This window comes from Hyperolius riggenbachi, chromosome 5 (genome assembly GCF_040937935.1).
Source record: "Hyperolius riggenbachi isolate aHypRig1 chromosome 5, aHypRig1.pri, whole genome shotgun sequence".
Lineage (NCBI taxonomy): Eukaryota > Metazoa > Chordata > Amphibia > Anura > Hyperoliidae > Hyperolius > Hyperolius riggenbachi.
In genome coordinates this window covers 53,679,984-53,705,681 of record NC_090650.1, presented here as the reverse complement: position 1 = coordinate 53,705,681, position 25,698 = coordinate 53,679,984, and the positions used below count along the sequence as shown (strand labels likewise).

The 25,698-nt window shown below is 44.5% G+C and overlaps 1 protein-coding gene across 13 annotated transcripts in view; it reads left to right on the top strand.

Moving 5' to 3' along the window:
• The window catches only part of SVIL (supervillin), a 211,250-nt gene that overhangs the window by 143,990 nt on the left and 41,562 nt on the right, over positions 1-25,698 (top strand). For 11 of the 13 annotated variants that reach the window (XM_068235704.1, XM_068235695.1, XM_068235699.1 and 8 more), the window contains 5 exons: positions 4,247-4,315; positions 14,344-14,497; positions 16,665-16,754; positions 21,956-22,042; positions 24,285-24,462. In XM_068235704.1, the coding sequence (XP_068091805.1) occupies positions 4,247-4,315; positions 14,344-14,497; positions 16,665-16,754; positions 21,956-22,042; positions 24,285-24,462 (578 nt within the window). The remainder of the gene's footprint in view (positions 1-4,246; positions 4,316-14,343; positions 14,498-16,664; positions 16,755-21,955; positions 22,043-24,284; positions 24,463-25,698) is intronic. The other 2 variants (XM_068235703.1, XM_068235708.1) reach the window with 1 other exon arrangement.

Genomic DNA, 25,698 nt, shown 5'->3' with positions numbered 1-25,698 from the left:
CTGCATGTGGCCTTCAACTGGGGTTATATGGAGGGAGAAGCTGCAGCTTGTAGCCTAGCTTTCTGAACCTGCATGTGGCCTTTACTTAGGGTAATATAAAGAGAGGCCACTGCTTCTGTATGACCATTCTGTCTATCCATGGGGCTTTCACTTGGTGTTATATAGGGAGGCCAAAGCATGGAACTTGGCATTCTGTACCTGCATGTGGCCTTCACTTGGGGTATATGAAGAGAGAGGCTGCAGCTCCTAGCCTAGTTTTCTGAACCTGCATGTGGCCTTCACTTGGAGTAATATAGAGAGGCCACAGCTTCTGTATATGAATTTTTCCCTCCATGGAGCTTGTACTTGGTGTTCTATAGGGAGAGGCCAAAGCATGGAACGTGCCATTCTTATCCTGCATGTGGCCTTCACTTGGGGTATATGTAGAGGCCTTAACCTCTTTTTATAAGCATTCTGAACCCTGCATGTAGTCTTCACTTGGGTATATAAAGAGGCCACAGCTTCTAGCTTAGCATTCTGTACCGGAATGTGGCCTTCACTTGGGGTTATATGAATTGAGGCTACAGCTTCTAGCCTAGCATTCTGTACCGGAATGTGGCCTTCACTTGGGGTTATATAAAGAGGCCACAGCTTCTAGCTTAGCATTCTGTACCGGAATGTGGCCTTCACTTGGGGTTATATGAAGAGGACACAGCTTCTAGCTTGGCATTCTGTACCGGAATGTGGCCTAACTTGGGGTTATATGAAGAGGACACAGCTTCTAGCTTGGCATTCTGTACCGGAATGTGGCCTAACTTGGGGTTATATGAAGAGGCCACAGCTTCTAGCTTAGCATTCTGTACCGGAATGTGGCCTAACTTGGGGTTATATGAAGAGGCCACAGCTTCTAGCTTAGCATTCTGTACCGGAATGTGGCCTTCACTTGGGGTTATATGAAGAGAGGCCACAGCTTCTAGCCTAGCATTCTGAACCTGCATGTGGCATTCACTTGGGGTTATATGAAGAGTAAAGCCACAGCTTTAGCATTCTGCCCCTGCATTTAGCCCTCACTTTGGGTTATATGTAAAGGTCTCTTCTCTCCTATGATTTTGGCTTTCCAGTTGACCTTCACTGGGTGGGTAGTTACAAATAGATGTTCTTGCCCAAAGTTAATCCTTCGGATGCAGTCAAACTTTATTTTATTTTAATAGGAGCTTTTGACTCTTAATGTTATTCAGTTCATACGATAAAAAGTTTAGGAGGATTCATCAAACACGTAGGAAACAAAAAAAAAAAAAGAAATTGGCTTTGTCCAGACCTAACCCAGTCAGAAGGCAATTTAGAGGAGCCGACCTCTGATTTGTTCTATTTAGGGGCTATGCAAGTAGGAATCTGGATAAAATACTAGATGAGGCCATACAATATCATTTGTAGTGAGGATTCTGGTCTGGACGTGTCTGACTGGATATTAACCTTTTCCTTTATAGAAATATCCTCTACAGCAGTGGTCCTCAAACTAAGGCCCGCAGGCCGAATGCGGCCTCCTGAGGCTTTTTTACGCGCCCCCACCACGCACGCACGCACGCACGCACGCACGCACGCACACACACACACACACACACACACACACACACACACTCTGTATTCCTTATAGATGCGGTCAGCTACATCTTTAAATATTAGTGGTCCACAAATAGAATAGCAGTGCTGGCACCACTCATCCACATGGAAGCCAGAAAGCAGTAATTCACTGGTTTCCAATGAAATTCCACGTCAGGTGACATTGCTGTCCAATTGGACTTCAGGTTGTCACCTGGGTATGCTTCACTTTCTGGCCCGCAAAGACATAATTTTATGTATACACCGGCCCCCCCAGCAGTCTGAAGTATTTTGACCCGGCCCTCGATCCAAAACGTTTGGGGCAAGGGTCCCCAAACGTTTTGGGTCGAGGGCCGGGTCAACATACTTCAGACAGCTGGGGGGCCGGAGTATACATAAAATGATGTAGAAGACTTTGCAGGCCAGACAGTGAAGAATACCCAGGTGACAACCTGCATTCCAATTTAACAGCAGTGTCACCTGATGTAGAATTTGACGGAAACCAGCAAACTACTGCTTTCTGGCTTCCATGTGGATAGGTGGTGCCAGCACTGCTATTCTATATGCAGACCACCAATATTTAAAGAAGTAGCTGACCGCATCTATAAGTAATACATTTTGTGTGTGGGGGGGCCGGTAAAAAATCCTCAGGGGGCCACATTCGGCCCGCGGGCCTTAGTTTGAGGACCACTGGTTTGGGGGATGAACTGGTTCATAAATATTTTTCTTTATGCCACTCCGCACACTTCCTGTCCTAAATTTAAAAGGACCCCAAGGTGAGAGACATGTGGAAGCTACCATATTTGCTTCCTTTTAAACAAAACCAGCTACCTGGCAGTCAGTGGCGTAGCTAAGGTGCTGTGGGCCCTGATGCAAGTTTTACAGTGGGGCCCCCCAAGCACTCTATACATAACAATTGCCACTGCGCACCAAAACCTGCCAATGGCAACTACAGTGTCAGAGGTGCAAGAAGGTGGATGGGGAACAGTTTGTTAGTGATTACCACCATTCACAGTATCTATAGAAGTGATAATTATGAGCACAGGACCAAGAGAGCGCTAATACTGTAGTTGAGGGAGGGCCCCGGTCGCTACCTCTGCACCCCCTATTGCTACGCCCCTGCTGGCAGTTCTGCTGATCTTTCTGGTCTGCAGTGTCTGAATCACACACCAGAAATAAGCATGCAGCTAATCTTGTTTTTTTTTTTTCTTAGAAACCTCTGATCTACATGCTTGTTCAGGGTCTATTATTATTATTATGAAAATGTATTTATATAGCACCAACCTCTTCTGAAGCGGTTTGCAGAGTATATCTAGTCTTGTCACTTACTGTCCCCCAGAGGAGCTCACAAGCTAATCACTACCATAGTCATATGTCCATTGTCGTCTAGGGCTAATTTTAGGGGGAAGTCTGTTAACTTATCTGTATGTTTTTGAAGTGTGAAAGGAAACCAGAGTGCTTAGAGGAAGCCCATACAGGCATGAGGAGAACATTTAAACATTGTGCAGATAGTGCCCTGACTGGGATTCGAACTGGGGACCTAGCGCTGCATCCACTACACCACTGTTACATACATGCGATAATTATTGGATGACCTGAACAACCCCCGTCCTCTGAACAGCACTAGTCGCAATGTTATTTCCGCTCCCCCACACCCGCAGAAACCCTGCCATGTGGCAATCGTAGTCTCTCCTCCCCTCTCCATAGCAACAGAACACATTGCTGGCCTTAAGGCTAGAAATGTCTGTACAGCATCGGTCCCCGATTTGTCACCTGAGGAATAATTTACCAAACTCAAGGGGGCAACAATCATTGCATGTTTATACTTAGCTTAAAAGTATTAGAGGTGGTACATCAGCAGGGCAGCCAGGCAAAGTGCATTGTTTAAATGGAAATGTCCGTCTCCATATGTCTCTCGCCTCACGTTCCTTTTAAAGTGATCCGAGCAGCAATTTTAGCCCCAGAATCATCTCAATAGCACATTAAAAATGCTTACTAAAACATGGCATATTACTAAAAAAAATCATTCTAGCTCTTCTTTATGCATTTAAATATTTGTTAGAGGCTTTTATTACCCTACTTCCATGGCCTGCTGTTCGCATAAAGAGCAGGCAGATAAGGACTGCTGTAATTAGCAGTAGCAATGAGCAAGCACAAGCTTTCATCAGGGGGAGTGGATAGGACACTTCAAACAGTTTAGAGAAGTCACACTTAACACGTTGCCCTGGATAAATAAGGGAAGGGAGGGGTAAATGGCAGCTCCTACAGTTATTAGAAATCAAGACAGACTGCAGAAAAAAGGGTAGGATCCCCTTTAACTCTGTTAAGCAAACAGTTGTTATTGGTAGCGATGTATCTAAGGCCATGGTTTATTGCTAGAATATCAAAATGCACATTTAAGGCTGCTGTGTACATACTGGCTTGCTTGTATTGACTCCAATAAGGTTTTCTTTTATGTGTGAATATTGTGACTTTTTTTTCTCTTTTCTGCTCCTACATCTCACCATTGTCAGCCAGATTTCATACATTGGTATCTGCCCTGTGTGGCCTTTTCCGTCTGTCTGAGGTGGCTGCTTTGTGTGCTTTCTCTCCTTTTGCTGTTCATCCATGCTTTTTTTTTTTTTTTTTGCTTCCTTATTTCTTCTGTATTTCTTTCTTTACTTTCAAGGTGAATAATGATAGCATGAGCGAGTCCAGTCCTGTGATGTTTGCCGAGCGGCATCCTTGGCGATGGAAGGTGAATTTAGATAAGCTTAGTCATTGGCACAAAAGTCATGCATTATGTTGAGACGGTCTGCTTTGAAGATCTCTGGGCAATATTTAGTTGTGTGGCAGATGCAATATTTATGTGGGGCTTAGGTAATAGGACATCATGTTCTGGACAGTCTGTATCTTGTATAAGGTCAGCAGTTATGCAGGTCAATAGCTAGACAGATGTACGGTAGAGTCTCCGTTGTCCGGCAATGACTGAGATCGGCCGTTGCTGGATAAGTGTAGTTTCTGGTTTTTGCTTGAGACAATGTTAAAAATAGACCCTGTGTAACCCGAATCTAGCTATATAATATATCATGACCTCTATTAAATGTTAAAATACAGTAATTGACAGAAGTGCCAGACACACGGGACATACCAGGTATGGAGAGTGTCATGGAGCACCCTCTTCACAAGTAAATGAAATGGGGGTTTCTGCAGTGATGGGGTAAGAACACTGCTCATATTTAGTCTTAAGCCAAGTACACACATACTATAGTGATTGCCTGATGGGGATCGGGAAATGATCCCTTGGGCGACAATTTGGGGAGTGATGCTGTACAGACATATCCCTAGCCTTGAGGCTAGCGATGTGTTCTGTGGCTATGGAGGTGGCAGAGGGACGACCAATGGAGCTGCTTCCATCAGTTGGGGAGGTTGCAAACATTTGCCATTGGTCCTGCTCCAGTGCCGTGGGGGGGGGGGGAGAGAGGGGGGGGTAGCTAGGGATCTATTGGGCTGGCTGTGAACACATTTTTTTAAGGGAACGATCGTCGACTGGAAGGGTTATCATCCCTTTAAACCGACAATTATTGCACGTGCGTATGTAGCTTTTACTCATCCCTGCAGTTTTAAAGATGGTGGAATATTGGGGGGGGGGGGGGTGGGGGGCAGCCATGGAAAGTCCTAGTATCTGAAAGCATTTGGCAGCCTGCACCATGCAAAGCCGCGGTGTCAGAATAGTTAAACAAATCGAAACGCAGTTCGGGTGGAATATTTATAGCCCTTTAATTTAGCCTCTGCATCGCGTTCATTTGTGTATTCCTTTAGTAAACCACTTTTATAGCGTGCATGAAATGAATTACACGTATAGCTACAGTGCTGAATGAGCTTGCTGCCTCCCTGCTCATTGCATATGGATGCTCGGCCCGGTTCCAAGCTTAGCGGCGGGATCCCACTGTCCTTAGTGCATCGCCTCTAATCCCATTTGAAGTGTGTTTGGCACAGGTAGTCTTGTCACTTGGAACAGATCCTGGACATCACAGCTTAGACCCCTTCCATCTGCTTTCTAGAGCTAGACTAGTGTATGAGAGGTCAAACGCCATGTGTCTGGTCTGCCCTGCACTGGGAGCAACAGCATCTGCTCTCTGCCGTGTTCCTGGGAACGTTAGAGCGAACATGATAAACTGTTCTGGGGTTACCTCCATCACAATCCCAATGAATATTTCTCCTCCACTGCCAAAAGCTAAAATTGCGTACTAATGACCCTTTTGTGTTATATCACGGAGGGACCTGCAGCTGCTGCCTTTTTGGTTGGACGGGGAAGCTCAGTACAGCCACCTGGACCATTCGTACATAGAGGTGATTTATGAGGAGAATGATTTAAAAAGCATGGCTTCATTTTGGTCATGTGATTGATGACACAGGAAGTAGAAGAGACTTGATCACAACCAGCCAGTCAGACTTTCAAGCCCCCTGCCTCATCAAATCCATTAACTGCCTCTCCATGAGTTTGATGAATATATACAAAAAAAGTATGCACACTCATTTGGTTTTTGTGATTTAAAAAAAATAATCATTTATAAAACTTTTCCCACCTTTAGTGTGACATAGTGACATACAGTGGGATGCGAAAGTTCGGGCAACCTTGTTAATCGTCATGATTTTCCTGCATAAATTGTTGGTTATTACGATAAAAAGTCAGTTAAATGTATCATATAGGAGACACATACAGTGATATTTGAGAAGTGAAATTAGGTTTATTGGATTTACAGAACGGAGCAGTGCTTTTCGGCGCAGCTAGATTTGGGCGCAGCCGGCACCACCATAGGCTACAATAGGAATCACAACCGAGTGACGCTCAGTGAGTAATGTCGGCTCCGTCAGAAGACGGAGCTGAGGTTGCTTAAAAAACACGATAATTCGGCCTCCAGCGATTGTATCATTCCCACTATCCATGGCGGCCTGTAGGGGGAATAGTAATTAATACGGCCCAGACTTGTGCAGAAGTAGGATCAGCCATACACCTGCGCCCAAGTCTACCGGCGCCGATTTCAAATGTACTCTTACAGAAAGTGTGCAGTAATTGTTTAAACAAAAATTAGGCAGGTACATAAATTTGGGCACCACAAAAAGAAATGAAATCAATATTTAGTCGATCCTCCTTTTGCAGAAATTACAGCCTCTAAACGCTTCCTGTAGGTTCCAGTGAGAATCTGGATGCTGGTTGAAGGTATTTTGGACTATTCCTCTTTACAAAACATCTCTAGTTCATTCAGGTTTGATGGCTTCCGAGAATGGACAGCGCTTTAACTCACACCACAGTTTCAATTATGTTCAGGTCTGGGGACTTAGATGGCCATTCCAGGACGTTGTACTTGTTCCTCTGCATGAATGCATTAGTGGATTTTGAGCAGTGTTTAGGGTCATTGTCTTGTTGAAAGCTCCAGCCCCGGCGCAGCTTCAGCTTTGTCACTGATTCCTGGACATTGGTCTCCAGAATCTGCGGATACTGAGTGAAATCCATGCGTCCCTCAACTGTGACAAGATTCCCAGTCCCTGCACTGGCCACACAGCCCCACAGCATGATGGAACCACCACCATATTTTACTGTAGGTCGCAGGTGGTTTCCTTGGAATGCTGTGGTGTTTTTCCTCCATGCAGAACACCCCTTGTATGGCCCAAATAACTCCATTTTAGTGCCATCAGTCCACAGCACCATATTCCAAAATGAAGTTGGCTTGTCCAAATGAGCTTTAGCATAAAGTTTAAAGTGCGCTGAATGGTAGAACAATGCACAGTAATTCCATCTGCAGCAAGATGATGTTGTAGGTCTTTGGTGCTGGTCTGTGGGTTGACTCTAACTGTTCTCACCATTCGTCGCTTCTGTCGATCCGAGATTTTTCTTGGTTTGCCACTTTGAGACTTAACCATCTTAGCGGTATGGACGAGCTCAGCTCGTCCATCACCGCCGATGGCTGCCGCTCAGGCCCTGCTGGGCCGATTTTGCTGAAATAAAGAGCAGCACACGCAGCCGGCACTTTGCCAGCCGCGTGTGCTGCCCGATCGCCGCCTCTCTGCGGCGATCCGCCGCGAGCAGCGGCGAAAGAGGGTCCCCCCAGCCGCCTGAGCCCAGCGCGCAGCCGGAACAAATAGTTCCGGCCAGCGCTAAGGGCTGGATCGGAGGCGGCGGACGTCAGGACGTCGGCTGACGTCCATGACGTCACTCCGCTCGTCGCCATGGCGACAGGAGAAGCCAAACACGGAAGGCTGCTCATTGCGGCCTTCCGTGTTAATTTTGGCCGCCGGAGGCGATCAGAAGAACGCCTCCGGAGCGCCATCTAGTGGGCTTTCATGCAGCCAACTTTCAGTTGGCTGCATGAAATAGTTTTTTTTTTATTTACAAAAATCCCTCATGCAGCCGCCCTGGCGATCTTAATAGAACGCCAGGGTGGTTAACTTGAACTGAGCCTGTGGTCTTCCATTTCCTCAATGTGTTCCTAACTGTGGAAACAGACAGCTGAAATCTCTGAGACAGCATCCCTGATCTAGAGATGTCCCACCCATTACTTTGGTTTGGAATAATATGATCATATGAAGGCTGAAATGAGACCTATATGGAGGCTGCCATATTTATTTCCTTTCAAGCAATACTGGTTGCCTGGCTGTCCTGCTGATCTGCCTTTAAAACTTTTAGGCATAGACCGTGAACAAGCATGCAGCAGATCAGGTGTTTGACGTTATAGCTGCATGCTTGTTTCTGGTGTGATTGAGACACTACTGCAGCCAGATAGACTAGCTGGGCTGCTAGGCAACTGGTATTGTATAAAAGGAAATCCATACGACAGCCTCCATATACTACTTGCTTCAGGTTCCCTGTAATGATTATAACTGACAGGATGTGTCTGAGCTGCTGATGTCCTGATTACAAGTTTTGCAAATAAGGTTATTTTAACAGAGTAACCAAGCAGCTCAGGGTGACCCAAACTACTAGGAATGTATAGGGGGATAAAAGGGACCAAAAAGCCCTCCTACTAAAAAAAAAAAAAAGCAAAGCTTGGTGTATTTGCCTTCTTAAAGGGGTTCTGTGGGGGTTCCTGAGGAGAAAAACTGCCACTTACCTGGGGCTTCTATCAGCCACCTGCAGTGGTAATGTCCCACGCCGTCCTCCTCCCATCCGTCGTTCCCCGCAGCCGGCACCGGGCTATTATTCGGCTGTCACACAGACGAATAATGCGCGTTGCCGCGCCTCCGCTCGCGTCATCTGAGGCTTACTGCGCAGGCGCAGTACAACGGAGCCTTGTACTGCGCTTGCGCAGTAAGCTTCCGATAGGGCACGCGGAAGCGAGCGGGTGCGCGGCCACTGTAGTGCAGCCGCAGTTGGATTCCATGCCGCGCTAGACCGGGGCCGGCGGCGGAGAACGGCAGATGGGCGGACGCCGCCGGGGGACATTACCGCTGCAGGGGGCTGATAGACGCCCAAGGTAAGTGTCTGTTTTCCTCCTTAGAAACCCCGTAACAGAACTCCTTTAAAACAGAAGGAAATCTGCAATAATTCAGCTACAGATGTTCAGGTTACCCACAATACACTACTGCTGAATATGCAAATTATCCCTTTTATTTCAGGGCTGTGGAGTCGGTACAAAAATCTTCCGACTCCGACTCCTCAGTTTCTGAAACCACGACTCTGACTCCTTAGTCTAATACTTAACAGGGCTGTGGATTTTGTACAAAAATAATGCGACTCAAACTCTCGACTCCGACTCCTCAGTTTCTGAAACCACGACTCAGACTCCAACTCCAACTCCGGGTGCCCAAAATGGCCTCGACTCCAACTCCGACTCCACAGCCCTGTTTTATTTTAAATGACAAGTTCTAAAGACGGCCCATTTCGTTACATATGGAATTCAGTGCCCTGTTTCTGTGACTGAAGATGCAGAAACAAAACACACAGGTTGGGCCCTTCAGATTTCTGGATAGCGGAGATGTGAGCCACCATAGTAGATATTTCCTTGGCTTATTAAAGCAAACCTGAAGTGAAAATAAACATATGATGTAATGAATTGTATGTGTAGTACAGCTAAGAAATAGAATATTAGCAGCAAAGAGTGTTTTGTATTTTCCTGTACAGGAAGCGTTGGAAAAAAAAAACCTTCAGGTATCTATGCAAAAATGCTTCTCTGAGCTATTTCACCCACTGGCTCGAATACAGTCCTGTTTTCTGAAGCACTTAAACCGCCAAGAAACAGTGAGAGACAGCTGAGAGAAGATTTTACTGCAGGAAAGTTCAAAGGGTTATTTTCTGCTTTGTTTTATCGTTTAAAACACAGAGTGCAGTTTCTAAACTGTAATTATGACAGAATGATCCCATGTTATATAAAAAAGCTATACAACTGAAAAGTTGTTTCAGGTTTGCTTTAACTACCTAACGGCCGCGTCACACCCATGGGCGTGAACGCTATGGCAGCCACAGGACCGCCTAACGCTGATTGGCGTCAAGTCCTGGAGCTGCAGTTTAGCAGGAAACGCGCATGTGCGATCGTTCCCTGCTGGTTTACGGACTGTTTCCAGCCGAAAGGGGAAAGAAATCCCCCTTGTTTACCTTTGTACAGCGCTGCGATCTCCTGCAGCGCTATATGGGGGTCACTCAGCCGTCCCTCAGATTGGCTGAGGAATGAAGCCCTCTCATAGGCTCATGTCTATGAGAGGCGGGGAAGAGAGCCGTCCTATGGCGATTTAGGATGGCTAAGGGGGAGGGAGGAAGGAGGCAGGAAAAAGCCTCACTTTTCGGAATATAAAAAGATTGCAGCAGTGATCAGAGGCCTCTTCAAGAGTGTCCTATTAAGGACAAGAAGAGGAGGAAAACCTCATTTGTGTGCTTAGTTCTAGGGCTGTGCAGCACACTGACAAAGCTGCACAGCCTTCTATTGTGAAAAATGGCCCTGTCACCGGGGTGGGTGGGGGGGGGGGGGGGGAATTGAGCCTGTGGTCCTGAAGTGGTTAAATATGGTAGCTTAGACAACAGCCCTGTAATAATGTAATCATGTGTAACCGATTAGAAACCAGCTTCAGTGCGGACATGAGATCTGTAGTTGGTTGTGGTGGCTTACTGTACCTTTTTTTTTTTTTTCTACTGTTATTAAACAGTCCCATGAGCAGCGACTTTGGATGAGAACCTTAATGATGATCCCTTCTTGTTCCACTGACAGGCTACGACTGTGTTCATTTCCTTTATAGCCGTTCTCTAGAGTAATCCTACTCTAGTCTGGGTCCTTTTTGTTATTGCAGATGTTCTCGAGAGGGGAAATGGTTAATGGAAGACCAGCTGGAAAAGTTTCAGGAAATACTGCATGATTTAGTAAAAACCTTCAGAGCTCTATAGAACAATGAAAACCTATTTTCCAGTCACAATGGTGCTAAAATAATAGACTTGCCTTGAGATGAATGTATAAGTACAGTGCAGATTTACATATTGAAGCCATTGAGTTTTCCTTAAAGGACCTCGATCCCGAAAAATTGTAAAATGTGTAATACAGATTTATAAGAAATATTTTTCCCTGAGTAAAATGTTCTATAGATTACTTTTCTCAGAAGGGCATCATTTTGAGGGTAGGTTTAGGGTTAGAGGTCAGGAATTGGACGTAGATCAGCCACGGGATTGGCTACATGAATGATTAGGCCTAGCACCACAACATGGCTACAGAACTGAAACAGCCGTATTCCTGATGCTCTGTTCTGGGTAAAGGCCAGCAATGCTCACTCCATATATACCCTTCTAGGTCACATCATGCACTACCTTTTTATTAATGAGACTCCATAGTCTCCAATAGTGAATTCACAACTCTGCCGTCCTGTATCAGCCGTGGCTTTAGTCTTTCTAAAAATGTTGCAGTTTATTGGTCAAGATTAACAAGATGTCAGGCAGATCCTTCTATTAGCAGCAAAAACTTTGCGGATGTTCAAAAGCACTTTCCATGCTTTTAAAAGAAAGTTTAATTGTGTCCACTTTGCATACACGTTTCACTTGTCAAATGAAACTTGGTGGGTTGCTACAGGGAGCAACACTAGTTTTTATAAGTTTCTCCCACAGGCCACCGAAGGGCAATGAAGCCGCGCAAACAGTGGGCCAAGAAGCAGACTGTCCAATCGCAATGCTTCTTCTAGACCAGCTTCAACAATGTGAATTGTGATTGGCTTCTATGGGTTCCTGCAGTTAATGCACTTGGTATTGTACCACAATATCAGCATTCAGACAGACTATAGACCTACTGGTAGACTAAAAAGAACCCTTATGATCTTAGATGTTCTCAGACATTACCCTATAAAGTGAGACAGATGTTTTCTCTGAAAAATAAATCCATGGACGCTTCTTTCCCTGATATGGTTATAATCTCCCTGTGTCACCCGGAGCCTTCAGTGTCTTCCAGTGACAGCATGGAAAAGCAGCTGGGGAGGGGGCAGACTGCTTGGGAAATGAGCACGCTGAAGTGTTATATAGGCATTGCATTTAAAGGATACCCGAACTGACATGTGACATGATGAGATAGACATGGGTATGTACAGTGCCTAGCACACTAACTATGCTGTGTTCCTTTTTTTCTTTCTCTGCCTGAAAGAGTTAAATATCAGGTATGTAAGTGGCTGACTCAGTCCTGACTCAGACAGGAAGTGACTACAGTGTGACCCTCACTGATAAGAAATTTCCCTTTTTATCTTTTTTATGGTCTCAGAAGCCATTTTCTGCTAGGAAAGTGTTTTATAGTTGGAATTTCTTATCAGTGAGGGTCACACTGTAGTCACTTCCTGTCTGAGTTGGGACTGAGTCAGCCACTTACATGCCTGATATTTAACTCTTTCAGGCAGAGAAAGAAAAAAAGGAACACAGCATAGTTATGTGTGTGCTAGGCACTGTACATACCCATGTCTACCTCATCATGTCACATGTCCGTTCGGGTATCCTTTAAAACTGGTGTTAAGATAACAGAATTTGGGAGCGATTTACTAATGGAGAAATCCACTGAAGTAAGTTTGTTGTGTTCAAACACTAATCTGGAAATCCTGCACATCTGAATTCTTGAAACAAGCAAAGTGACATGATTATTGTTCAGCAGATCACCTAGTAATGTGTTTGCTGTGGTTCAGCAGGGAATATCCATATATTAAATAATCCCAAAATTGCCCTGTGATCAACAATGCCACTATAATGGCAAGATATGTGGGCTGCTTCTTTTTTCACAGGTACCTCCCTTATATAAATACTAAATAATTATGCCAACCTCTTCCACAGCGCTGTACTGTATTGTCTTGTCACTTAACTGTCCCTCAGAGGGGCTCACAATCTAATCCCTACCATAGTCATATGTCTATGTATGTATTATGTAGTGTATGTATCGTAGTCTAGGGCCAATTTTAGGTGGAAGCCAATTAATGTATCTGTATGTTTTTGGGATGAAACCAGAGTGCCCGGAGGCAATCCACACGGGTAGAACATGCAAACTCTGTGCAGATAGTGCCCCGGCTGAGATTTGAACCGGGGACCCATTGCTGTAAGGTAGTCATGAGTCATGCACTAGACCCCCCTTTGGCTGCTGCATGCAGTTTTGACAGGCTCCCTCCCGTCACCGTACCACTATCTATGGTTATGTGCTGTAGCATTCGTTCCATATGTTATCTGGTCTGATCCTGCCAGTATTAACAGAGATCCTTCCTGTGCTTTCCTCTCAGATCGAACGTGCAGATCGCAGATATGCAAGCAATGCTATGGCACATTTTACAGTGGCTGGATAGTGTACTGGATAAGGGCACCACCTTAGACATGGGAGAGCAAGGTTTGAATCCTGGCTAGGGTCAGTACCTATTCAGTAAGGAGTCCTTAGGCAAGACTCCCTAACACTGCACGGTGGCCTCTTGAGCACAACCCAGTGGCTACAGCTCTTGAGTGCTTTGAGTCAAACAGGAGAAAAGCGCTATACGAATGTTCCGATTATTATTATTATTATATATAGTAGCTCATATGACTTTATTTTACCAAGAACTAGAGTGGAGGACACATGGTCATGATACTTAGGCTGAAATTGCCAGTGTAAGCCATTCTGTGGAACCAATCCCTTGGTGTATGAGATACAGTACCTTGCCTGGACTGCCAAAAGGTTGTTTTTTTGCCTAGCTTTCGTGTAATGTTGTTTCTAAGGCAGGGATGTCCACTTCAGTCCTAAGCTGAGACCTTCATACATTTTTGGTACAGCTTAAATTTACAGGACGAAATCAGGAAAGCTGGGGTTCAATAAGTTGAAAACCTTTCTCAGTCCATCCTAAACACTGCATGGATATGGACTGGAGTTTAACAAGGCAAAGCTCCCATACCCTGTCCTCAAGTACCACCAACAGTGCATGTTTTGTAGAAAACCACAAACATGCACAGGTGGGGCAATTAGTGTCTCAGCAGAGCTGATTACCTCTGTGGATTTCCACAAAGCATGCACTGTTGGTAGTACTTGAGGACATGGTTGGGAAGCCCTGCAAGGCCATGTACCCCAGCAATGAATGTCCATTTTTTTTATCTAATATTGGACTGCAGTAGGTTTGGGCTGCTTTTACATGGGTAGATTGGCTGTAAGTCCTTGTCAGTCCCCAGAGTACGGTATTATCTACATGGCCAGCTAAAGCAAATGTTTGTTTAAAAAAATGGCATAAGATATTAGTGCAACACAAACTTATTTTCAAACTATGTAGCCTGCCCTTCTAGCTGTAATAGGTGAAATAACACTGCTTTTTTTTTTCCTTCTCCTTGTATAGCAAAGAGTGACCAGTGGTGGTAATGGATTGCACATGAGCATTGAAGAGAGGAAGCAGCAGATCACAATAAGGGAAGAAGCCTGGAAGTCAAAAGGAATAGGCGCTTCCAATGACTCCACCCAGTTTTCAGTGGCCGGCCGCATGGTTAAAAAAGGTTAGTTGTACCATTTTAACATCGAAGAGCAATATTTTAACCACTTCAAGACCACAGGCTTACACCCCCCCCCCCCCCCCCCCCTAGTGACCAGGCCATTTTTCACAAATCAGTGCTGTGCAGCTTTGACCGCTTGCTGCACAGCCATACAACTTAGTCTTACATCCTTTTCTTGTCCTTAAAGGACAACTGAAGTGAGAACAATATGGAGGCTGTCATATTTATTTATTTTATTTTAAACAATTATAGTTGCCTGGTAGCCCTGCTGATTTATTTGGCTAAAGAAATGTCTGAATATACCAGAAACAAGCATGCAGCTAATGTTGTCAGATCTGACAATGCCAGAAACACCTGATATGCTGCATGCTTGTTCAGGGTCTATGGCTGAAAGCAACTGGTATTGCTTAATAAATAAGTATAGCAGCCTCCATATCCCTCTCGCTTCAGTTGTCCTTTGACGGGATGTTCTTTTGGAGGTCTCTGATCGCTGCTGCGATCGGTGTTGGTAGTGGAGGTGGTTTTGTTTTTTTAATGAAAAAAAAAAAGTTCCCTTCATCTCCTTTTTCCGTCCTAAATTGGCATAGGAAAGCGATCCATCCTCTTCCCCGCCTCTCATTGGCATCAGCCTATGAGAGGCCTTTCAATGCGAGCCACTCTGAGGGACAGCCGACTGTCCCCAGTACGTCCCCTGCTCAGTGGCGTAGCTAAGGAGCTGTGGGCCCCGGTGCAAGTTTTACATGGGCCCCCCCAAGCACTCTATATGTAACAATTGATTTGGCGCACCAAAACCTGCCAAAGACAACCACAGAGTCAGAGTTGCAAGAAGGAGATAGGGAACAGTGTTTTAAGGATTACTACTATTCAAAGCATCTATAAAAGTGATTATTACCAGCACAGGACCAACAGAGAGCTAATACTTGGATGAAGGGTGGACCCTTCGGGGCCCCTCTGGCCCAAGGGCCCCGATGCGGTCGCTACCTCTGCACCCCCTATTGCTACGCCCCTGCCCCTGCTGTCCCCAGTATGTCCCCTGCTGTTTTGTCCCCATTGTGGGGAGATGCGCAGACTACACATCCCGTGTGCCAGCGTCCCCCTCCGTTTGCCTGAAAAAGCCTCCGTGTTTTGCCTGTAGGTCGGCACGGTTGATGCCTTTTGACCTGCACATGTATACTGCGCATGCAAAGTATGTCAGGTCAGCTCCTTATGACCGCGCTCCCTGCTCGTGCACATAGAAGGCAAGCAGTGAGCGTGTTAACAAGGCTCTGACCTGACATACTTCCCATGCGCAAGAATATATGTCCGTGTCAAAGGGCGTCAATCATGTCAACGTACATGCAGGGATATCAGAGCCTTTAACAGGAAAACCGAGAGGGACACTGGCACACATGATGTTGCAGTAACAGGCTGCGCACCTCCCCACACACTAATATAGCGTCCGTTGTTTAATTGTTGTTCAACTTTGGTATCCTTCAAAGGGAACCTTAAGTGAAAATAAATTTGGTTGTTTTACTTACTTGGGGCTTCGTCCAGGCCCATGCAGTCCTTCTGTGCCCTTGCTGTCCCTCCGCCTCCTCTTTTTGGCTGTAGCGCCAATCTAAAAATATAAATAACTCTCTGGCTCGGCCAATTGTGAGCTACTGTGCATGTACAGCCCTAGTCACATGCCTCTTTGATGATCCTCCCATAGCTGGCAGTGCTCTGCACGTATTTTATGTACTGCGCAAGCACAGAACGCTCTTCTCCACGGGAACGCATATTCAGCTGTCAGAAGCGCACTTCAGCTGAACACGAAATGATGGCGGGGGCACAGCAGGACTGCAGGGGCCAGGAAGAAGCCCCAGGTAAATTAAACTGAAAACTTTTTCCCACTTTAGGTTCCCTTGAAGTGTGATTGCACGACTTTTAATTCACTAACCTTCCAGCAGTTCTCAGTGTCCTGATTTCACCTGGGTGGAGTGTGCAAACTTTTTTAAATCCAAGATCTGTAAAAAAAATATATGTATTTAGTCCAGGTTTTTTATTTCTTTACATATACAACTGAAGAGTGCTACAAACTGTAATGAAAAAAAATGGTTCTGTCATTGCTGCCAAAGTTGAAGAAGCATTTGCATTGTCTGAACTGTTCATTGCTGGTATAAGATGTCTGAATATTTTTGTCTTCTCCTAGGTTTGGCGTCCCCTACCGCCCTAACACCTGTAACCTCTCCGATAGCTCTTAAACCAAAATCAGTAAATGCTGTTTCCAAACCCGCCGAAGGTACGAAATCTGGCTGCACCAATACATTCATGAATGGATGTTGTAACTAAACCACCATGTGCGCAGTTTAAAAAAAAAAAAAAAAAACTACTTAATAAGTATGTTATTAATGCGTGCTACGTTGACATTTTTCATTAAGTCCTTGTTTTTGAGAAAATTTATTTTAAAAAAATTCAAAGAAAAATGTTTTTAAATCTGTAAAATGTTTTTGCTGCAATACACTGAGAGGATGGAAGGGGAGGGGGGGACAGAGGGAGACACTGAGAGCGTTCTGCTTCTGCGCAAGTACTACTGCGCGGTAATGTGACGGGGGAGTGCAGCGGGCCGCACATTTGCGACGAAGTGCAACTCAGCCAGGCTTTAAGGCGGAATTACGGGAGACCGGAGCCACCAGGGAGATGGCCAGGGGCAAGCGGCCTAAAAGAAACCCCAGGTAAGTATGGTACTTGACACTTCAGGTACATTTGAAGGCATGTGGGACAGAAGTGACACATAGTGGGACACTGTAGGAGTGGGGTTGGGGTGGATATAGAAGATACAGTGGAGAGAGAGGAGTGTTTTGACTTATGGACTGATTCAGGTTAAGAATGAACCTACAGTCCCCATCTCGTTCGTTAACCAGGGACTCCCTGTAGCAATTAGTATTGAGCGAAAACCTCTCCTAACAAACAATTCTCCACTTTCCCAAGAGCCAATGCTGGCAAGTGAAACCCACTAAACCGCCTATTGTTTTTTTGGTGCTGTTTATGTGGATTTGCCAGCTGCTAGTTAGTAGGCAGCTAATTCCTTTAATTTGCTAGCACAGTTTTGACCTCCTGTGCTAGTGGAGAATTTCCCTTTATGTAAAAGTAATGTGAAGGTTTGGTTGCAGGATTTGTTGCAGATACTTTCTGATTAGCGTTCATCATCCTCCAAGTGCCAGAGGAGATTTTGGATCAACTCACTGGGTTTTGTGAACTATAACTTCTGATGATGCAGCCCCATCTGGAGTCCAGAGGCAGAAGTGAATTCTTAGGTGATGGATTTTTCTGGTATATAAAAGTTGAACTGCTTGGAAAGATGATTTTGCAATGAAGATGGTCCATTTTTGTGAAAGATATTTTCAATTTTCTTTGTTTTTGCATTGATTGGGATAAGGATTGCTATCCCTGTAAACGTTTTAGTAGCAGAGCTTCATGAATTTATCAGTTCCTTCTTCTGTGGACTAGGAAAACTTGTGCTATAAGGAGCAACACTAAACTAAACTCTGCCTTAGCAGTCATTTTGGGCCTTCTCAGCCAATAATCCCGTTTAAGTTCAGGTGTCTCCCAAGCTTGCTCGAACATGTGGCAAGCCGCATCTTTAAAGGGAAACTGAAGTGAGGTTTGGTTCACACCGAAAAAAGTTGTCCTGTCAGTTTTTGACAGTTGGAATCGGTTTCGCATGTGTTTCTATCCACAAGCAGGTATGCGGTTCTATGGCTGTGCTTACACATAAAAGGTGCACATTTCCAGTCCAGTTCAATCCTGTCCGTTTTGTAACCGCTTTGTATGCGTTTCTGTGGGTGTGTTCACACATAAAAGGTGTATATTTCTAGTCCGGTCAGGTAAAACTGATGCAAAACTGACCGGACAGTACTGGACCGGAAATGTACAGATTTATGTGTGAACCAAGCCTGAAAGGGATATATGGAGGCTGACATATTTATTACCTTGTAAATAATGCACACTGCCTGGCTGTCATGCTGATCCTCAATCTAATATACCTTATGCTTCCTTCCCTTCTTTCATACTCTTCAGCAGTTTATTGTCCAACCTTGGTGGAGGGTTACCACTTATTTTCATATCTAAAGAGAGCAACTTCTTAACTCAAGCGGGATCCGGTTTATTCTCCCCACCAGCCTGCACAGTGGCTGCCTTAGTTCACATTTGCGTTCTGGGATGCAAACGGACCGGATCCGGACCGGTTCCGGTCCTTTTGCATCAGGCATGAATCAGGCTGCAATCCGGATCCGTGTGGTAAAAATAGCGAAATAAACTATTAAAACTGTTGGGGTGTGGGAGGTCAGCAGAAGATGCACCTGTACAATCAGGTCCTCCGCTGTTTAGGGCCTCACCTCCACGTTCGACATATTGCCAACAGCTCCAGCACAAAGTCACTGCTGCTCCACTCCAGGAATGCTGGGCCCATGTGTCCCCATCCAAAATGGCCGCTAGAATACGCATAGGAAGTGGGGTAGAACGTCCGGTTTTGATAGCCAGTGTGTTCTGTGCTTTCCGTTCCCCATTGGTTTCTATATCCTGATGGTGCAGTCAGGCTCCGGTCCGGGTGCGTGGGCCGGATGATCCGGACCCGAAAAATAGCGCATGTTGGAAAAGTGTCCGGATCCGATCCGGCTCCGTTCTGTACGGAACGTACGCATGTGAACGTCCGCATAGACTTTGCATTGCTATGCGGAACGTACAGTACGTTCCGTTTGTACAGTATACGGTCCGGATCCGATCAGGCGAATCCGGACAGCGAACGCTAATGTGAACCAGACCTTAGTGGTAACCCACACTTGTATCATTCCTCTATCAGATCTCCGTTATCAAATATAACATTACATGTTGCACTATAGTGGGTGCTCAGTTTTTCCCTTTTATCAGCTTTTAGCCATGGACCCTGGACAAGCGTGCAGATCAGATGTCTGACTGGATTAGCCATATGCATGTTTCAGGTGTGTGATTCACACACTACTGATGCCTGAAAAATCAGCAGGATAGCGGGAAACTGGTATTGTTTAAAAGGAAATAAATATGGTAGAATCCCTATCCCTCTCACTAAAAGTAAATGGGAACCGTGTATGTAAAAAGAAGGAAATGCCAGATACTTAGAGACACTGAAGCGAAAAAAAAAGATATGATTTGTATGTGTAGTACAGCTAAGAAATAAAACATTAAGATCAGATACATCAGTCTAATTGTTTCCAGTACAAGAAGAGTTGAGAAACTCCAGTTGTTATCTCTATGCAAAAAAGCCATTAAGCTCTCTGACTAACTTAGTCGTGGAGAGGGCTGTTATCTGACTTTTATTATCTCAACTGTAATTGAACTGTTTACTTTTCCTCTGCTAGAGGAGAGTTCATTACTTCATAGACTGCTCTGAAAGAATCATTTTGAATGCTGAGTGTTGTGTAATCTGCACATATTATAGAATGATGCAATGTTAGGAAAAACACTATATACCGGTACCTGAAAATAAAAATATGAGAATATTTTCTTTGCTGCTAATCTTCTAGTAATTATTCATAGTACTAGTAATTATTCATAGTACACAACCAATTCATTATATCATATATTTTTTTCGCTTCAGTGTCTCTTTAAGGAGAGGGAAGGCTCATTAGGACACAGAGCTTTCCCTCTCCTTAGGTAAGTATCTGGCTTTTTTTTGTTTTTTGTTTTCTTAGAGAGACTGATCCCATTTACTTTAAACTAAAGTGCAATATTACCCTCCTTATCCTCAGTGCTTGAAACCACTACATCGTGCGTTGTGCCGTTGTCTCCCTCCCCATAGCAACAGTACACAACAAGCAAGTCTAGAGATGAGCGGGAACCACAACCGGAAATTTGGCTCATCCTTTCGAGACATCTTTACAGTGTTTACCTGCAGTGCCACCTGCTGGATCCTGATGGGGGACATTAAACATCCCTTTATATTAAACTTCAATAGACCTGGCCAGTTAGTTTAATACATCAGAATTGGACATACATTGTATATTTATGCAAGTGCATTGTCAGGGACAGGGAACTGAGTTTACTATATCAGTTTACTATAACTAGATTCTAATGTAATACATGTGTATGTACCTTTACACCCCTCTACTGCTGACTGCAGTCTTTGCCTCCTGGCATGATCATCCAGTTACACCAAAAGGGTTTGTTTTATATATATATATATATATATATATATATATATATATATATATATATATATATATATATATATATATATATATATATATATATATATATATATATATATATATATATATATATATATTATATATAGAATTTATAGTATATTATGAAGCAGATGATTTTTTTTTTTTTTTTTTTGGGGGGGGGGGAGATCTTGCCTTCCATATAGATATACCACATAGCTTAAAGAGACTCTGAGGTTACTATAAAAACAGCTTTTTAGCTTATATTCTACATGGGCATGTTTGCCCCAGCTAAAACGCTGCTCTCCCGCAGCAGAACGAGGGGTCTTTACCCCCCAAATCCCCCCTGCAAAATCCACGACCAACTTGGTCGTAGATTTTGCTCTTCATAGAGGCAGAGCTAATGGCTGTAGCTCTGCCTCCATTCGCGTCTATCAGCGGCGGATCTCCGCCTCTCCCCCGCCCCTCTCAGCGAAGGAAGACTGAGAGGGGCGGGGAGAGACGGCGATCAGCGCTGTGAGGCAGGGCTGCAGCCATTAGCCCTGCCTCAACAGGAAGCTATCCCCGGACACCACGGAGGGGATTTGGGGGGTAAAGACCCCTCATTCAGCCGCGGAAGAGCAGCGGTTTAGCGGGCAAACATGCCCATGTAGAATGTAAGCTAATAAGCTCTTTTTAAAGTCGCTTCAGACTTCAAGTAGTTGGGTGGCAGGAGAAATTAGCCGGGTGGCAGGAAAAATTAGCCGGGTGAAGCGAGATGGGAGAATGCAGGGGCGGTGGTGCTTTTGTGTGCAACTCTGCTTACAGCATAGGAGGAGGTGAGCTGATAACAGCCGGGTGCTGCTAACCAATACTAGCCGGGTGAAGCACCCGGCTAAAAGAGCCTGGGGAGAACACTGGTATATCGGCTCTGAAAGCGCTGTTGGATTTTATTGCACAACTGTTTGAATGCTGTTCTGCTACAATTTTTTGTGGTTGTAGATTCAATGCTGTAAATAATCTATTAGAAGCAAAAATAAATGCTGAGTTTCATACTATAATGCTTTCTTTTTATCAAGGCTCCGGTTCCGTTTCATATATACTGAGCTGGATTAAGGTAGGGCTTCAGCACACAGATGGAAGCAGTAGAAGGATCTCCATAGAATTTGTGCTGCTGCCTACTGAAGCATAACATTCCTTATATAGATGAACAGTTTAAGAAGAAAAGTACATTGTCTCTATTTTGGATTTGCAGAGGGAGAGAGAGAGAGAGAGGGAGGGTCACTTCAGCTACCTCACATTTCTGCTTTACTCTTTCCAGAAATTGAAGCCAGGCCTGAGTTGCAGCTGGAGTCTGACAGGAAGCTGGATAAACTTGAATCCTTTCTGGGAAGACTTCACAATAAAGGTGATTGTTGTGTTGCTGATAATTGGTGAGAATCCAGACGTGTTTCACAGGTTAAGGGCTGATTCACATGGATGTTAAATACAAGCTGTGAGATCATAACAGTAAAATAAAGGAATACTTACCTCAGCAGGGAAAAGCCTCTGGACCCTAATGAGGCTTCCCCTGTCTTCTGCAGCCAGCCTGATCCAACTCTGGCTCCACCGAATAGTGTAGATAGATATTAGCGGCTTACCGCTTGGGCCTTGGCAGAAATAGCCAGCCCTATAGGGATGGCTCGTGCCTGCGCAGTAGAGCGGACCCAATCTGGCTTTATTTCCACCAGAGCCCGAGGGAAAGCCGCTAGTGTGCCTGTGCAAGGATCCTGACAAGCAGACTTTGGAGGGAGCCAGCACTGAATCCCCTTTGCTGAGGAGGAAGGGGTTTAGGATCCAGAGGCTTCCCCTTCTGAGGAAGTACCGCCTGGGGAGCTTTTTTCCTTTTGTGAACACTTTAGCACAATCCCACATAAGGGATCTACCGCTGTTCCATTTAAATGCATGGAAGCCCTTTTTAAAGAGAAACTCCAACCTAGAATTGAACTTTATCCCAATCAGTAGCTGATACCCCCTTTTACATGAGAAATAGAATGTTTTTCACAAACAGACCATCAGGGGGCGCTGTATGACTGATTTTGTGCTGAAACCCCTCCCACAAGAAGCTCTGAGTACCGCGGTACTCTGGGCAAACTGCCACAATGTAACAATGTTCACAGACAGGAATTACCGGTAGCGGTTTACAGCTCTCTCTAACAGCTAAAACAGCTAGGAGCAGCTACATAACCTGCCCACAGTAAAAATGTCACCATGTAATAAATGTCAGAATGTAAATCGGGGAGAGGAAAGATTTTACAATGAGCAAACACTGACTAAATCATTTATACATAATTATGGTAAAAAATGAAGCACTTTTTTTTACTACATTTTCACTGGAGTTCCTCTTTAAATGAAAGTGACTGCAGTTGGCGTTCGTGTGAACATGATGGTAGATCCCATCTCGTCTCTTGAATGCTACATGAAGCATCTAGATTTTAGTTGCTCTTGCTGTTGTTGAGGTTGAACACCAACAGAAGCCTATAGACTATCGCAAACGCCCCAAATGTTGTTTGGCAGAGGGGAACAGGAAGAACCACAATGCTTTTCTACAGCAAATGACGCAAGAACAGCAAAGAAAATGCTTTCAAATTAAACCCTGTTAAACAACATCTAATGACTTTAAAGTGTAACTGTTGGGCATAAAATCAAAAATCAATTCTTTATTTTTATCTGGTAAACCAGTAATAAGCATGCTAACCAGGCAATCCAAAAGTTAAAATCTCTATTACTTTTCTTGTTTATAAATGATCATTCCCCAGTTGACCTGACTCTTATTTGGTACGTTGCCGCAAAAAGGAAGTTGCAGGGCATGCTGAGTTGTCTTTTTTTTGCTTCTTTATTTCCCCTCAGACTAAACTAATGTACAGAAGTACAAAAGGACAACCCAGCATGCACTGCAACTTCCTTTGTGCGGCAACGTACCAAATAAGAGTCAGGTCAACTGGGGAATGATCATTTATTAGCAAGAAAAGTAATAGTGATTTTAACTTTTGGATTGCCTGGTTAGAATCTTTATTACTTGTTTACCAGATAAAAATAAAGAATTGATTTTTTTATTTTATGCCCAACAGTTACACTTTAACATTAAAGACTTCACCCAAAACGACTACCGTTTTTGTGTTAGTGAAGCAGTTCAATGTAGCTTGTTTTTCCAAATACCCCTCCCCCCTTTCAAACATAAATGTATATGTGTACACCAAGATTAAAGAATACCCGTCTCCATGCCTACCATGAACATTCTTCCCTGCTACCTTATCGCATAACGCTAACCCTCGGGGCTCATCTACCCTATAGCCGAACCCCGTTCCTGTCTCCTCACACTGAAGTCCTGTCTTTGCCATTATCTGAGCCAAACGTCTAACCGATCCATGCACTTTGCTATATCATGGCCAAGATCCCACGTCCAAAATAAGCACACGGTTGCCCCATAGCCCCACTAGGCTGCATTGCGGTCAATGGAGGTGCTGAGTAGCGACTAGCTCCCCCACCCCACCTTACCCAATGGGATGTAGGCAACTTGCACAATGTCAGTCCTTTTACCTCTTGCTCATTCATGAATTCTCCTGTTAGTCTGTTCTCACCAGTGCACTCATTTCTTCGTATATTTTCAGTTGGAGGCCTGCAGGACACAACGCTGTCCGTCACCAGTAAAGCTGTAAAAGAAGTGATGAAGCTTGATGATGACGAAACGTTTTCCAGGTTTTACCGTCCATTGGACATCCCGTCCAGCCCTGGGGCCTTTCACTTAGATGACGATTTCGACTTCCTGTTTAGTTCTGAGGAACCAAAGTGAGTAATGCTATTAAGCTATGTGTTGTTGTTTGTTTGTTTTTCATTGGGGCTATTTCTATCCCAGTGTCTAAAAATTCAATAAATATTATTAAAAAAAAACAAAAACTGTACCTCTCAACTGAACCCTGTTCTTGCTGGCATCACCATCCAATATGGTAATTACTCGACTGATCTCCATCTGCAGCCACTACCTCTCCTCAGAAAAGGTAGCAGTAATTGGCTTACTGAGTTGTATTGCAAATATGGATTATTACCAGTTAAAGGACAACTAAAGCAAGAGGGATGTGGAGGCTACCATTTTTATTTTCTTGTAAACAAAAATACCAGTTGCCTGGCTATCCTGCTGATCCTCTGCCTCTAATACTTTTAGCCATATACCCTGAACAAGCATGCAGCAGATCAGGTGTTTCTGACAATATTGTCAGATCTGACAACAATAGCTGCATGCTTGTTTCTAGTGATATTCACACAGTACTACAGCCAAATAGATCAGCAGGGCTGCCAGGCAACTGGTATTGTTTTAAAAAAAAAATTATTGCAGCCTTCATATACCTCTCAATTCAGTTGTCCTCCCTAAAGGGCCAATCTACTTCAAACTGGTGGGTGAGGCGTTTTTCAACAAACGCTACTGTTCTCCAATTCGTAGCCTATGAGGTTTTACACTTTGAAAGCAGGAGCAGAAGAGAAGAGACCATGGATAGGCACTTATTCACTTAGTCACTGTGCTTCCAGCTCTTATATCAGGAGGTAGCTGTCTTTAGCCGGGACCCCTGCATGTGCGAGACGGCAGTATCGGGACTTGGGAGGGCGGAGGAGGCACAGTAATTGTGTCTTGGGCACGCATGGGCCCCATAACAGCACGGGTGCTACACAAGTGGTGAGATTTCATCCAGAATGCCAGAGCGTACCCACCAGCACTGGTGTGGGGTTTTTCGTTTTTTTATTTTCTGAGGTCGGGGTTTTCTTTGGCTCTGCAAATAACTACTTCCAAAATAATACAGGTTTTTGGAATGTGTGCCTTTATGACAATGCGATTGTGACTCTCAAAGTCTCTGACACTGCAGTCCACTTGGGCGTCTCCTTCCTGAGTTTGTAAACTTTTAGGTGAATTCCGTATGGAAACATAGTACGTGGGACAGGGAATTTCATCTGGGTAATCCTGCCTATTTCTATCATTTGTCATCCAGCTCACCCCCCCCCCATACAGCATGTGACCTCTGTGCTGGTGTGGTG